Source organism: Oryzias melastigma, linkage group LG16 (assembly GCF_002922805.2).
Source record: "Oryzias melastigma strain HK-1 linkage group LG16, ASM292280v2, whole genome shotgun sequence".
Lineage (NCBI taxonomy): Eukaryota > Metazoa > Chordata > Actinopteri > Beloniformes > Adrianichthyidae > Oryzias > Oryzias melastigma.
In genome coordinates this window covers 28,959,572-28,971,829 of record NC_050527.1, presented here as the reverse complement: position 1 = coordinate 28,971,829, position 12,258 = coordinate 28,959,572, and the positions used below count along the sequence as shown (strand labels likewise).

The following is a 12,258-nucleotide window of genomic DNA, read 5'->3' as shown; positions in this document are numbered from 1 at the left end:
CCCCCCCCCCCCACCCCATTTAGTTTTTTGGATCGTTTTCTCGTTATAAGGAGATCATGAAGATCCCTCTTCCTTTCCCACTCGGAGATTCCAAGACTTTAAATCTCTTCATTTTGTGGTTAACAAGAAAAAAACTCCTCAAAAACTGTTTTAATCTATTTTTATTTCATCCGTGGGTCGACGCTCCTCAAGCGCCGTCATTCCGTCTCGCGCTCCGCCCCTCCTCCATTTACTTCTCTTAAACCTCCGGACAAACAGGTTGACAGAATTCAGGGCCGACGAGTGTCTGCGAATGGTGCGTTCACTGAACTCCGGACATTAGCAGACCCAAACATCCACGCTGTTTCTATACAGTCTGCAGCAAACAAGCAGGAAAATGTCAACACGATTGGATCGGTCTCAGATGGATCAGGTCGGCTGTTTTCTCTGATAATCTGCTTTGTTTTGTTGCTGATGTCCGGAGGTCAGTGAACGCACCGTACAGAAACGCCCTGCAGTCCTGAGTTCAGTCAATCAAGCTGTTGGTTCAGAGGTTTTAGGGGAAATAAAGGGAGGGGGCTGATGCACTGAAGACGTTTAAAGAGCAGAGAAATGAAAAATAGTCTAAAAACAACTTTTGTGGTTCGTTGTTCTGCTGTCTTTGTTGTTAACCACAAAATGAAGAGACTCAAAACAGAGAAGTTCTTTATATCTCGGTGTAACAAGAAAACGATTCAAAAACATTTTTAAAAAGTAGTTTAGGCCGTTTTCAGCTTCCGTAGAATCCAGATTTAAATACTTAATATAAATGAAAGACAGAAAGTGATTTAAAAAAACAAGTAAATGGATTAAATTTGGGACTGAAGGCAGAAAAAAAGACTGAAGAACTTTTATCTGTTTACTCAACGTTTGGACAGAACTAGTTTAAAAAACAAAGTAAAATCTGGATTACAGCTTCATTCATGGTAAATCCTAAGATGACCTAAAATGGATCCAGATCATTTTGATCCAAACTTCCTCCACGAGACTCGGATCAATACCTGCTACTGAACTCTTGTATTCTGTACAAACAAGTAAACAAGAATGAATGTCAAATCCATTCAGATTAGAGTTTGATCAAGTTCAGGATAATCATCATTAGAACGTTCTAGCACTTCCTCCTGTCTTTGATGGAGGGGGCGTGGCCTCAGCTCTCTCTGCCTCTTTCAGTCAGGAGAACCTCCAGAGTGTCCGGATCAACGTGGAGAATGAAGACGGTCAGAGAGTCGTAGACGCCGAGACGGCGCTATGATCCGCTGACGGCGGCTGAAGGACGAGGAGGCGGAGCCAAGCTCCCTAATGGAACTATTAGATCATCTTTAGAACCGACCAATCAGAATTCCTCTTGGATCTCCGCCTCTTCTGTGGCGACTCTGATGTTCTCATCGTTTTATGGTGAAAGACTCCGCTTCCAGGTGAACCGCATCCGGGAAACGGCGTCCTCAGGTGACCTTGGTTTCCCTCACGCTGCCCCTCCCCCGTGCCACAGTGTGATTGGTGGACTCTGAGCACAGCTGCAAGTTTATATGTCGTTTCCTTAATGTCTGATTTTATTCTGAAATGTTCATTTCTGCCTTAATGAGGATCCAATGAGCTCTGTTTTAAATTGGTCTTTGTGTTCAGGTGTGTGCAGGTGCGTGCGTGTTCACGTGTGTGCGTGCGTGTGTGCGTGCGTGTGTGTGTGTGTGTGTGTGTGTGGGTGTGTGTGTGGGTGGGTGTGTGCGCGTGCGTGTGTTCAGGTGTGTGCGTGTGCGTGCGTGTTCAGGTGTGTGTGGGTGTGTGTTCAGGCGTGTGCAGGTGCGTGCGTGTTCAGGTGTGTGTGGGTGTGTGTTCAGGCGTGTGCAGGTGCGTGCGTGTTCAGGTGTGTGTGTGTGCGCGTGCGTGTGTTCAGGCGTGTGCATGTGCGTGCGTGTTCAGGTGTGTGCGTGCGCGTTCACTGCTGTGCCTCACCTTGTTGCCTCAAACTGAAAACCTTTCTTTGTCACAGCAGCTGTCGTCGTTTCTTTGCAAGTTTTCAATAAAGTTTTGTGATCAGAGCAGCGGAGAAACGTTCATGAATATGAGAGGAGACGCATTTGGATTTGCATTAATTACCTTTTTTCTGTAATATAAATTATGTATTTTTTTGGCACAAACAAAAGCAAAAATATAAAAGGAATCTGGCATCTCTCAAAATAGGAGATGTTATTATTTTTTTTACATTTATCTGAAGCTCCAAACTTAGTTTCAAAATAAAAGCTACTCTGTGCTAAACAGGATCATCTCAGTGCAGCTGGAGCTCAGCTAGTAACTAATGTTGTTCAGCATAAGATAATATCTGCTTTTATCTCCTAAAAGATCAAACTTTTACCAAAGTTTTGTTTTGCATATAAAATCTTGGTAGTCTTAGTTTGTGGGCTTTGTTTATTTGTTTTCTTTAGATAGTTTTGTTTAGGGGGATCTGCTGACTCAGACGGTCGACATGATGGTCAGCAGTCTCCATGAATTATTTTATGTTTGTCCGAGGATCCTCCATGGAGAGATAACAGATCCACGTGTGGATCTGGAGCTGCAGGTTGCAGACCTCTGGTCTTCAGGATCACATGATGATGATGATGATGATGATGATGATGATGATGATGATGTCTTTCTATGGGCTGTCCTGCTGTCTCTGCTGCTCCCTGTAGGGGGCGCTAGCTAACCTTCTTCTCTGCATCCTCCTTCATCCATGAACCTCATCCTCCTTTCACCATCATCATTCCTGTTCCTCCTCTCAACATCTCCATCTGCTTCCAGAACATCTATAATGATTCGATTTCAATTTTATGTCTATAGCCCCAAATCACAAAGGAATTTGCCTCATTGGGCTTCATGCCGGTTATTTACAGATGCAGAAAATTAGTCGTAAAATATGAACAATAGTTAAAAACTAAACAGATTACATAAACTGGTTATCCCTGTCCTTAGACCCTCCCTCGCGGTAAGGAAAAACTCCTAAAAAAAAAACCTGAGTCAGGAAAAAAGAAGAAACCTTAGGGATTCCCACATGAAGGAGAGATCCTATCCCAGGACGGACAGGAGATACCAGAACAGTTAGAGAAAGATTAGCTTCATCTGATCCTCTGGATCCATCCTGATCTCTCCCACAGAGAACTTCAGCATCTTCATCTCTGCTGCTTCCAGCTCCACCTCCTGTCTCTAGGCTCCTCCCACCACAGTCTTCTACTCTTTTGCTTTCATCCTTCCTCCTCCACCTCCTCCTCTGCTCCCTGAGCCTCACTGCTCCTCCTTCATCCTTCCCTCCCGTCTTTCCTGCTGAAGAACTCCTCTTCCTCCTCTTCCTCCTCCACCCTCCGTGCTCCAGCGTCCTGTAGATCAGGGGTCTGTAACCTGAAGTTCCACATGTGATTTAACTTTTAATAGTAATTAAAGTAAAACAAATGAGTAAGTTTCTTCTGTCCCGTCTCAAACAGCTGAAGAACAGTGTGACTCTGCCAGGATCCTGAATGATAAAACCATAATGTTCCACTAAAGCGGCTCTTAGTTTAACAGTCCAGCTGCAACATTTTGACAGATTTTAGTGCCGTGTTCTATTCTATTCAATTTGATTTATATAGCCCAAGAAAAAGAATCTGAGGTCAGTAAGCACAACCAAGACGTATCTTCAAGGGTTATTGGGCAGAGTTTCTATTTTTGAACAAATTGAAGCATTTTAGGAGTCCTTTAAGGTTAAGGGTCACTAAATTAGCTTTAATTCAGTTTTGTTTTGCTAGATTTATGTATTTCTGGTGGAGATGAACCACAAACTGAAAAATAAACCGTTTTTTATCATGATACGGTCCCATACATGAGAGATGTGACACAGGAAGTCTTTAATTTTGAAAGGAAGTCATAACAACCTTTGTCAAAAGTTATATTTTGAAAAAAGACATTTTTTTAATTCATCTTTTTAAGCTAAAATAAAGTAAATTTATATGTATCATAATGGGGACGATAAAATAAATACGAATCAGTCAAATCAATCGAATCAATCTGCGTCTGTGAGGTCAGACGTTTACAGAAGCTGAAACTCTTCCTGCTGGAGGTTCTGATAAAAACCAAAGTTCTGAGGTTCTGGACCCGCTCTGGGTCCGTCACAGCACCGTGAACCTGCTCAGCAGCGACAGCAGCAGAATCCAGACGGACAGCCCGGCTCCTCGTGTTCCTGCAGAAACCAGCAGATGAGACGGTTACACTGGACCCTAAGTCCTGCAGAACCAGCAGGAGGCGGGTCAGAACTCACCGGCAGACTGCAGCATGTCCTCCGTCACGGCCAGAGAGCCGTTGTGCGGCGCCGGCTCGATCTGCAGCAGCTTGCACATCAGAGGGTAGATGTGGATGCTGTCGAACGGCTCGGACAGGAAGTTCTTCTTGAAACTGGGTCCAAACGCGCGGAAGATGGTCTTCATGTCCATGTGGTCGTTGTGGAAGCCGTGGTCACCTTTGTTCACGTATACGATGAACCTCTGCAGAGAGCGAGGAAAGGAGGGTCAGTCTTCCTGACATCGGGACCCCCAGGACCACACGGAGCTCCGGGTTCAAGGAGACGTCAGATTAAAACAAGAACGTGAAGGTGAGATGAACGTCTGCCTGCAGCGCCTCAAAGAGAAGACCGTTCTTCAGTTCGGTTAGAGATCTTACACCGAGCTTTGATTCCACGCCACATTGAAACATTTCTGGAAGCGCCTGGGTTTCAGAGACGAATGTGGCGCCCAAATACCAAAGCGTGTGGACTCATGAAGACGGTCACATTTCAAACCGCCAGGAGACGGATCGTGAAGACGTCAGCAGACAAAACGGCGAGGAAGAAGTTTCCTCAGACGTTTGTGAGGCTGCAGGGATCGAACACCGTAAAGATGCGGTGGACGGACCATCATGGACAACCACTGAACCATGATCCAATGCGAATTCTTCCCTCCCCCCCCCCTCCATTTGAAGGGGGGGTTTAAGTCCAAGAAATGCATTTTTTAAACCCGATCCTCCAAACGGAGAGTAAACCGCGTCGCGCTGAGAAACGCTTTTCTTCACGTGGATGTTCTCAGAAATTTACATTTAAATGAAAGTCACGACTTTTTGTTGAAGCATGACCTTTTTAAAGTTCTAAAACGGCTGTTGTGTATATTCGAGCACTGGCAGCTCCACGCTAACACTGGTGGACTGGCGATCATTGGTGATGTCATCAAACGAAAATGACCTCCAAAATATGAGTGACTTTTTGTACAGAACTCTCCGTTTGGAGGGATAACTGAAGAGGAAGGGAGAAGAATTCGGATTGGGTCCATGACTTGGTTCTGAGTTCTGCAGTCAGACTCACAGAGTTCAGGTTGAAGCCCAGATCTGCGATGACCACGATGGGAGGCAGCCGCTCACTTTTCCCAAGATGGAAGCTGTCGGGCATTTCGTGCTTCTTGTAGACGGTCAGGTTTGGCGCCTTGGACAGAGCATCAAAGACTTCCTGCTCCATCCCCGGCCGCGGCGTCAAAATCCCAAACCCACCGTAGTCCAGGATCTCAAAGCTAGTCAGTTTCAAGAGGTTCAGGTACTTGTTGAGGACGATCTCGTCCACCAGGGGTCGCTTCTTCACCGTGGTCATGCCGTGGTCAGAGGTGATGATGACGTCCAGGCTGTCGGTCAGTTGGTGGCGATGGATGGCGGTCCTCAGGTAGCCGATGGTGCGGTCTATCTGCTGGATGATCTCCTTCCTGCGGGGGTGGTCCGGCCCTTTGGCGTGGCCCACGTTGTCCGGCTCTCCGTAGTACAGTGTCACCAGGTTGAAGTTCTCCTGGGAGAACCAGCTCAGCACCGTGTCGATGTTCTGCTGCCACTCCGTCTCGTTGTCGTCCGGAAAGCCAGCTTCTTCCATCACGACTCTGTTCACCGATTGGCCGCTGTAATTGGCTCCGCCTCCCGGGAAGAAGAATGAGGCGGTTTTCAGGCCCTGAAACCACAAAGCAGATCCGAAGTTCCTGTGACGGTAAACTCTGCCAGACGACTCCATGTTTGTAGTTCTTTTTGGCAGCAGAAAAGTTGAGACTGGCCTGGTTCTGGGCGGTGATCCACAGGGGCAGCACGCCGGTGTCCCACCACTCCGACCGCGACAGGGTCTGTTTGTGGGGGACCTTAAGGTTGGTGGTGGTGTTGAACATCATGTTGTGCACGACTTCGTGGTCTTCCACCCATCTGCCTGTAGAAGACGCAAACATTCAACTCCAACCAGAACCAGAACCAAAGTCCAGCGGCAGAACATCACCAGCTTCATGGATGTCTCACCAACCGGACCAGAACTAAACCCTGATGATGCTGCTCACTCTGATCTGGGTAACCAATCAATTATTTAAATCCAGACCACTAAAGTAAAGGTGTTCAGCTGATCACCATCAGCTCCTCAAAGATATTGTGTGTTAGCCTGGGGGCGGAGCTTGCAGAGCAGACTCCTCCTGGGATCAAAATACCACTTTGGGTTTTTTATAGGAAGGAATGAAGAATATAAAACTCTAAAAGGTGATTCTGCATGGTATAGGCCCCCTAATCTCTTTTTTCTTCAAAAAGTTCTTACAAAGGTTAAAACATTGAAAGACGTCGTCATTGGTCCACTAGCAGACAGAATCAGTGTCGAGTCCAAATGTTTTTATCAGACTTTAAAAGCTGGCGGGCAGCAGACCTCGCAGCCTGCACTGAAACCGCGATTTTGAGGATAAAAATGAAATGATTCGAATCAAATGTACGAATTCCATGGATGGAACTGGTTAGTGGACACATTTAACTTATGACCAGTAGTCTATGAGATTAACTTCATGAATTCCTGTAGAACAGAACTTTTTAAGCCCAATAAAAACCATCTCAGATCTGTAGGATGTCATAGCTATCATCTCACATTCCCATCCCAGACTCCTCACACATTGAGGTTTGGTTGAGGACCCTCAGGATCATTTTTGAGCTGTTCCAATAAAATCAAGATTCCCGTCCCCCAGGCTGTGAACTAGAACCGGTCCAGTACTGCAACACATAGTAGTACTTGTACTCATTCCCAGTACTGGTACCCTAACCTAACACCAGACCAGATGCACTATCAGGACTCGGTACCGAACGTGAACCAGTAACCGGGTTCTTCACCAAACGTCAATACGTGAGGACTTGGGGGTGGGAATGAGTCACATGATGGCACTGCTTCACTTGCTTCACAAGGTTCTTCCAGAGAAGTCCACCAGCAGAGAGGAAGCAGACTCTGCTGCTCTTGGGACCTAAGGTCTAAACCAGGAGTGTCCAAAGTCAGTCCTCGAGGCCCGGCCTTCTGCTGGTTTTCCAGAATCCTGCCTCATCTGCTGCTTCTTACCTGGATCAGGTGTGTTTGGCCAATAAGGAGCTGCAATGGAAGGTTGACTGGAAAACACCGACCCTCGAGGACTGACTTTGGACACCCCTGATCTAGAGCCTCCCAGACCCTCACTCTGGGAGGATGAAGCAGCAGTTTGTTGTAGCTGGAGCTGTTGGAGTTTTTGACATTTCTGAGGGACATGAAGACTTATGAAATTCCAAAGGAAAAGCTCCAGTCCTTCTAGAGTTAAACGCTCAGAGTTGGAGCTGTTAGCCGTTAGCATGATGCTGCAGAGGTGGAACGGATCTTACGTTTCCATGGAAACCAGAAGAAGGGAGGTGATCTTTGGGGTGGGGGTTACCTGTAATGGTGGTGAAGTGGGACGGGGAGGTCATGGTCAGCATCGGGGGGGTGATGTACTTGGCCTTGACGCCGTCCACAACCAGCTGATCCAGGTTGGGGGTGTCCACGTCCTGGTCATAGTCCCACCTGAAGCCGTCGAAGGAGATGAGCAGCAGCTGCTTCTCTGCAGACTTCCTCAGGGATCTGCCGACTGCGCAGCCGGCTGCAGTGAGGAGAAGGAGCACCTGCAGCCTCATCTTCACCTCCACTCCAACTGTGTGGACCTCCACCGACTCTGCAGCTCTCCTCAGGAAACTCAGGTTAATGTTCAACTGCTGACGGAGACTTTCGACTGTGAGCCTGAGGATCTTATCAGGCCGGATCCGGCAGCCTGGCCTTGGCTTCTGCTCAGAGGACCACGAGCTGCTCCTCTGATCCAACGTGACAGCTGAGAGGTTCCTGCACCTCCTCACCGCAGGTCTGTGGAGGTTCACAGCCGCCACGTCCACGCCATCTTTACAGGAAACCGAGAGGGGGTTTCTAGATCTGAGAGTGGATCTGGGATCGGAGCGAACCCAGAATCCCAGTGGAGCCGACACCAAAACAGCTCGTAGACCAGAGTGGATCCAAGATCAGAGCGGATCCATGACCAGAATGGATCCAAGATCAGAGCAAATCCAGAACCAGAGCAGATCCAGAACCAGAGTGGATCCAAGATCAGAGCAGATCCAGAACCAGAGCGGATCCAAGATTAGAGCAGATCCAGAATCAAAGTGGATCCAAGATCAGAGCAGATCCAGGACCAGATCTTTTTATAGTGATGTGTGATAACATAAACTTAAGGAAATAACATAATTTTTTTTTCTGCTTTGTGCTTTCTGAATCCTTCTTTAAGTTTGACTCTTTGGAGAACGATCTGACTCTGAACGCTGCCGTGCAGATCCTCGTCCAATCAGGAGCGCCGAACAATGAAGCAAAAAATCTGTGAAGAAAGATTGAAGAAAATAAAACATCAACGAAAACAGACAAAAGCACAGAAGTTAAAAACAAAAGAAGAAGGACGGCCCCATCCACCACACCTGGACGGTGCGAGACAAAAGAGTCTGAATCGATGACGAGGATGAAGGGGGCTGAAGAAACCGTCTGGCCTGCAGAGAGACCACCATGAAGGTGAAACCATCATCCTGAGAGGAAAACACTAGATGACGTCTAGGACATAGTTCCTGCAGAACGGCAGGAATTTACCCGGAATTCACCTCTGAGTTGTTGGCAGGACTGTTGGTGCAGAGTAAGCCCGCCCCCACTTCCCATTAACACTCTCTCCCACCGGCTCCCAGCCCTCACATCCCCAACATGACGCCACAAAAACGGCAGCGACGTCGTTTCTATCCATCCTTCCAGTTCCAGCTCCGACCAGGAAAACTGACGTTCATGGATCTATTTGTCTGCATCAGAAGGGGGCGGAGCAGGGAGCTTGTGGCCCCGCCCAGCATACTTTCTACATCATAAACATGATCTTTTTCAAGGGTATTCCTTTGTCTCCTCCAGATTCACAAAGATTGAAGTAAATAAAACTCAGACATACGGTTTCAATTGTTGCTATGTCTGCCCTCCATCGTCAGAAAATGCTGCAAAAAGACGTTGAAACACCAAAAACACATTTTCATCAGAGCGGGTCTTCAAACTCTGATGAGCAGTGAAACATTTCAAGAAGGAAGACGTTAATCCAGATCAAACAAACGGTTGAGAAAAGAGGAATTTTGCTGCAGCGGCTAAAGTTTGGGCTGATGCATTCTGGGTAGTTTTCCTGTGTTTTGGGGAGGTTTTATTTTGAAAGGTCGTTTTAAGGAGAAAAGTCTTACTCCTGACAGAAAAGTGCAAGGCTGCGTTTTCCTTCAGAGGAGGAAGGTCCTGAACTTTGCTCTGAAGATATCAAGCGTCTGCAGTGATTAGATGTTGGTCAGATTACATTTCTCAGATTAAAAACAGAACATTTCCTGTCTGGTGTTTTTCTCCTCAACCTTTAGATTCTGCTTTCATGACTTAACGTCATGTGGATTCATCAGCTATAAAATTGTTCTTTTTTTCATCAGAAAAATGTTGAACGTCACAAGTCTGTGTTCAAATGAAAACAGAAACTTTTTCCTCCGAGGATTCATCCAGATTCACATCCAGCTTTTTGTTGATCACTTATAACATAAGGAGGTTTTTTCACTGATCAAAATTAAATAAAAAATTCTGAAGTTTATTTGACCTTATTTACCTTTGACTTCACTGGCTGAGGGAAAATGCAAACCTTTGTGAGAGCTCACCTGCTCAGGTAAGCCTTCTCCCTGCTGCCCCCTGCTGGTGATCAGTCTCTGCTTGAAGGATTTACCATCAAGCTCTAACAGAGCGAGCACAGGTCATGTGATCCCTGGAGGATCTCCACTATCAGCTCAGGACTCGGTCGTCTTTGTGAGCGATAATGCCTTCCAGCTGTCCATTATCAGATATCACACTCACTTTACCAGGTCCACCTCGCTGGTACCGGGTTTCCCTTCAGAACCACCTCATCCTTGGTGGCAGAGATCCAACAAGGTTCTGGAAACATTCCTCAGAGTTTGGTCCATATTAACATGACAGCATCACAGCTGCTGCAGATCTGTCATCTGAACATCCATGATGCTGATCTCCTGCTCCACCACATCCTAAAGGTTCTGTTGGGTTCTGGTGACTGTGGAGGTCATCAGAGTCCAGTGAACTCATCGTTCTAGAAACCAGTCTCAGATGATTCCAGCTTTATGACATGGAGTCTCATCCTGCTGGAAGCAGCATCAGAAGATGGAACTCTGTGGTCATAAAGGATGGACGTGGTCAGAATGTAGCAGGAATAGAGACTCGTCAGACTAGACAACGTTTTTCTATTCATCTATTGTCCGGTTTGGTGAGTCTGTGTGAATTTTAGCCTCAGTTTCGTGTTCTTAGCTGACAGCAGTGACACCTGGTTCGTTCTGCTGCTGCTGTCCATCAGCCTCCAGGTTGGACGTGTTCTTCAGAGATGTTCCTCTGCAGACCTCGGTTGGAACCGGTGATTATTTGAGTTACTGTTCTATCAATTGGAACGAGTCTGGATGTTCTCCTCTGACCTCGTGCATCAACGAGACATTTCTGATCACAGAAGTGGATATTTTCTCTTTTTCTGACCATTCTCTGTAAACCTAGAGATGGTTGTGGATGAAAATCCCAGTAGATCAGCAGATTCTCGTCTGATTATCACCATTCTTCCTGATTCTGAAGATCATCTGGACCCTGTCTAAATGAATAAATGGTATGAGCTGCTGCCCTGTGATTGGCTGATTAGAAATGTGCCTTATCGAGCAGTTGGACAGTGACCAGTGAGTGTGTGTGATAATGGACTCCTGAAAGCTTCTAACACCGTGGTCACTTCCTAAATGAATAAATATTTCATTACTTGATTTCTTTTACATTGGAACCGTTTTCCTACAGGAAGCGAACGACTCGATCTGCACTGTGACACGTTGTCATGGTTTTAATGCAGAGGAACATTGAGAGGCCTCAGGGCTGCAGGTCATGAACCGGAGCCTGCAGGTGACCTGAAGATAACCCTGAGTTTAGATAATGCCAAATGCTGCATTTCTGCTGAGATACGATCAAAGTTTGAGGATGTTGTGTTTAAAGTTTTGTCCAGATAAATTGACTGCAGAGATTCCTTCCATGTACAGAACCTGCATCTCTGCTGTCTGAGGACTAACCCCCCGAGGTACAGACGCTGAATCGTGTTAAAAGGATCCACGCATCATCTCGGAGGGAAAGTTCTCCTCTTCCTCCTGGTTTTTGTCCAGATGATGAAGCTAAAGTTTGTTTCAAAGAACAAAAATAGTTTCCTAGATCGCTTTGACTGAAGACAAATCAACTCTGATCAATAAATGAGGATCAATAAACAGTTTCTGTCATTTAATATTAATAAATCACTATAAACACACGTTCACTCCGTGTGAAACAAGACAGAAAGAGAAACTATTCCAACTGAGTTGATGTTGATGGTAAAATGTGACAGAGATCCTGTCGTTCATCATATTTAAAGATCAGATCTTTTCTGCTGTTCTGATAAACTGGAATGACCACCTGTCTTTCTGTTGCTATGGTAACCAGCTGTTTTTTAGGTCTACAGTATAATACAGAGCATTCAGGCTCTGGAAGCAGAACTTCTTTATCAGCCAATCACATCCCAGCATTCACCCGTCTGTGGATTTACTGGAAATCCTGTTAAAGATCGTAGTTTAAACTCATGGAAGGAATCTCTGCAGTCAACAAAAACTAAACACAACATCCTCAAACTGTGATTGCATCTCAGCAGGGATGCAGCATTTGGCACCTGCAGCCGTCAGGCCTCAGAATGTTCCTCTGCATTAAAACCTCGGACACAAAAAAAACACAACACGCAAAAGGATCTGTCAAAGTCAAGGCCCGGGGGCCGGATCCAAGTCAAGTCAAGTCAAGTAGGCTTTTATTTGTCAAATATGCTGAGTACAGGGCATACAAAGCACAGATGAAATTTCTTC

General features: G+C 46.2%; 2 protein-coding genes across 5 annotated transcripts in view; one reads left to right on the top strand and one right to left on the bottom strand.

Annotated features, from left to right (window-relative positions):
* The window catches only part of LOC112136604 (sodium bicarbonate cotransporter 3), a 19,857-nt gene extending 18,129 nt beyond the window's left edge, over positions 1-1,728 (top strand). Inside the window, exon 26 of one of the 2 annotated variants that reach the window (XM_024258418.2) lies at positions 1,189-1,728. In XM_024258418.2, the coding sequence (XP_024114186.1) occupies positions 1,189-1,270 (82 nt within the window). In that variant the 3' untranslated portion in view covers positions 1,271-1,728. The remainder of the gene's footprint in view (positions 1-1,188) is intronic. The other variant, XM_024258419.2, reaches the window with a different exon arrangement.
* Positions 1,729-3,375: 1,647 nt separating this feature from the next.
* The window catches only part of zgc:153896 (uncharacterized protein LOC569930 homolog), a 10,270-nt gene continuing 1,387 nt past the window's right edge, over positions 3,376-12,258 (bottom strand). Inside the window, exons 2-7 of one of the 3 annotated variants that reach the window (XM_024258423.2) lie at positions 8,773-8,841; positions 7,713-8,675; positions 6,075-6,220; positions 5,351-5,974; positions 4,280-4,502; positions 3,747-4,201 (exon numbers count right to left, since the gene is read on the bottom strand). In XM_024258423.2, coding sequence (XP_024114191.1) covers positions 4,131-4,201; positions 4,280-4,502; positions 5,351-5,974; positions 6,075-6,220; positions 7,713-7,950 — 1,302 coding nt within the window. In that variant the 5' untranslated portion in view covers positions 7,951-8,675; positions 8,773-8,841 and the 3' untranslated portion in view covers positions 3,747-4,130. Of the gene's footprint in view, positions 4,202-4,279; positions 4,503-5,350; positions 5,975-6,074; positions 6,221-7,712; positions 8,676-8,772; positions 8,842-12,258 lie in introns of those variants that run through there. The other 2 variants (XM_024258425.2, XM_024258424.2) reach the window with 2 other exon arrangements.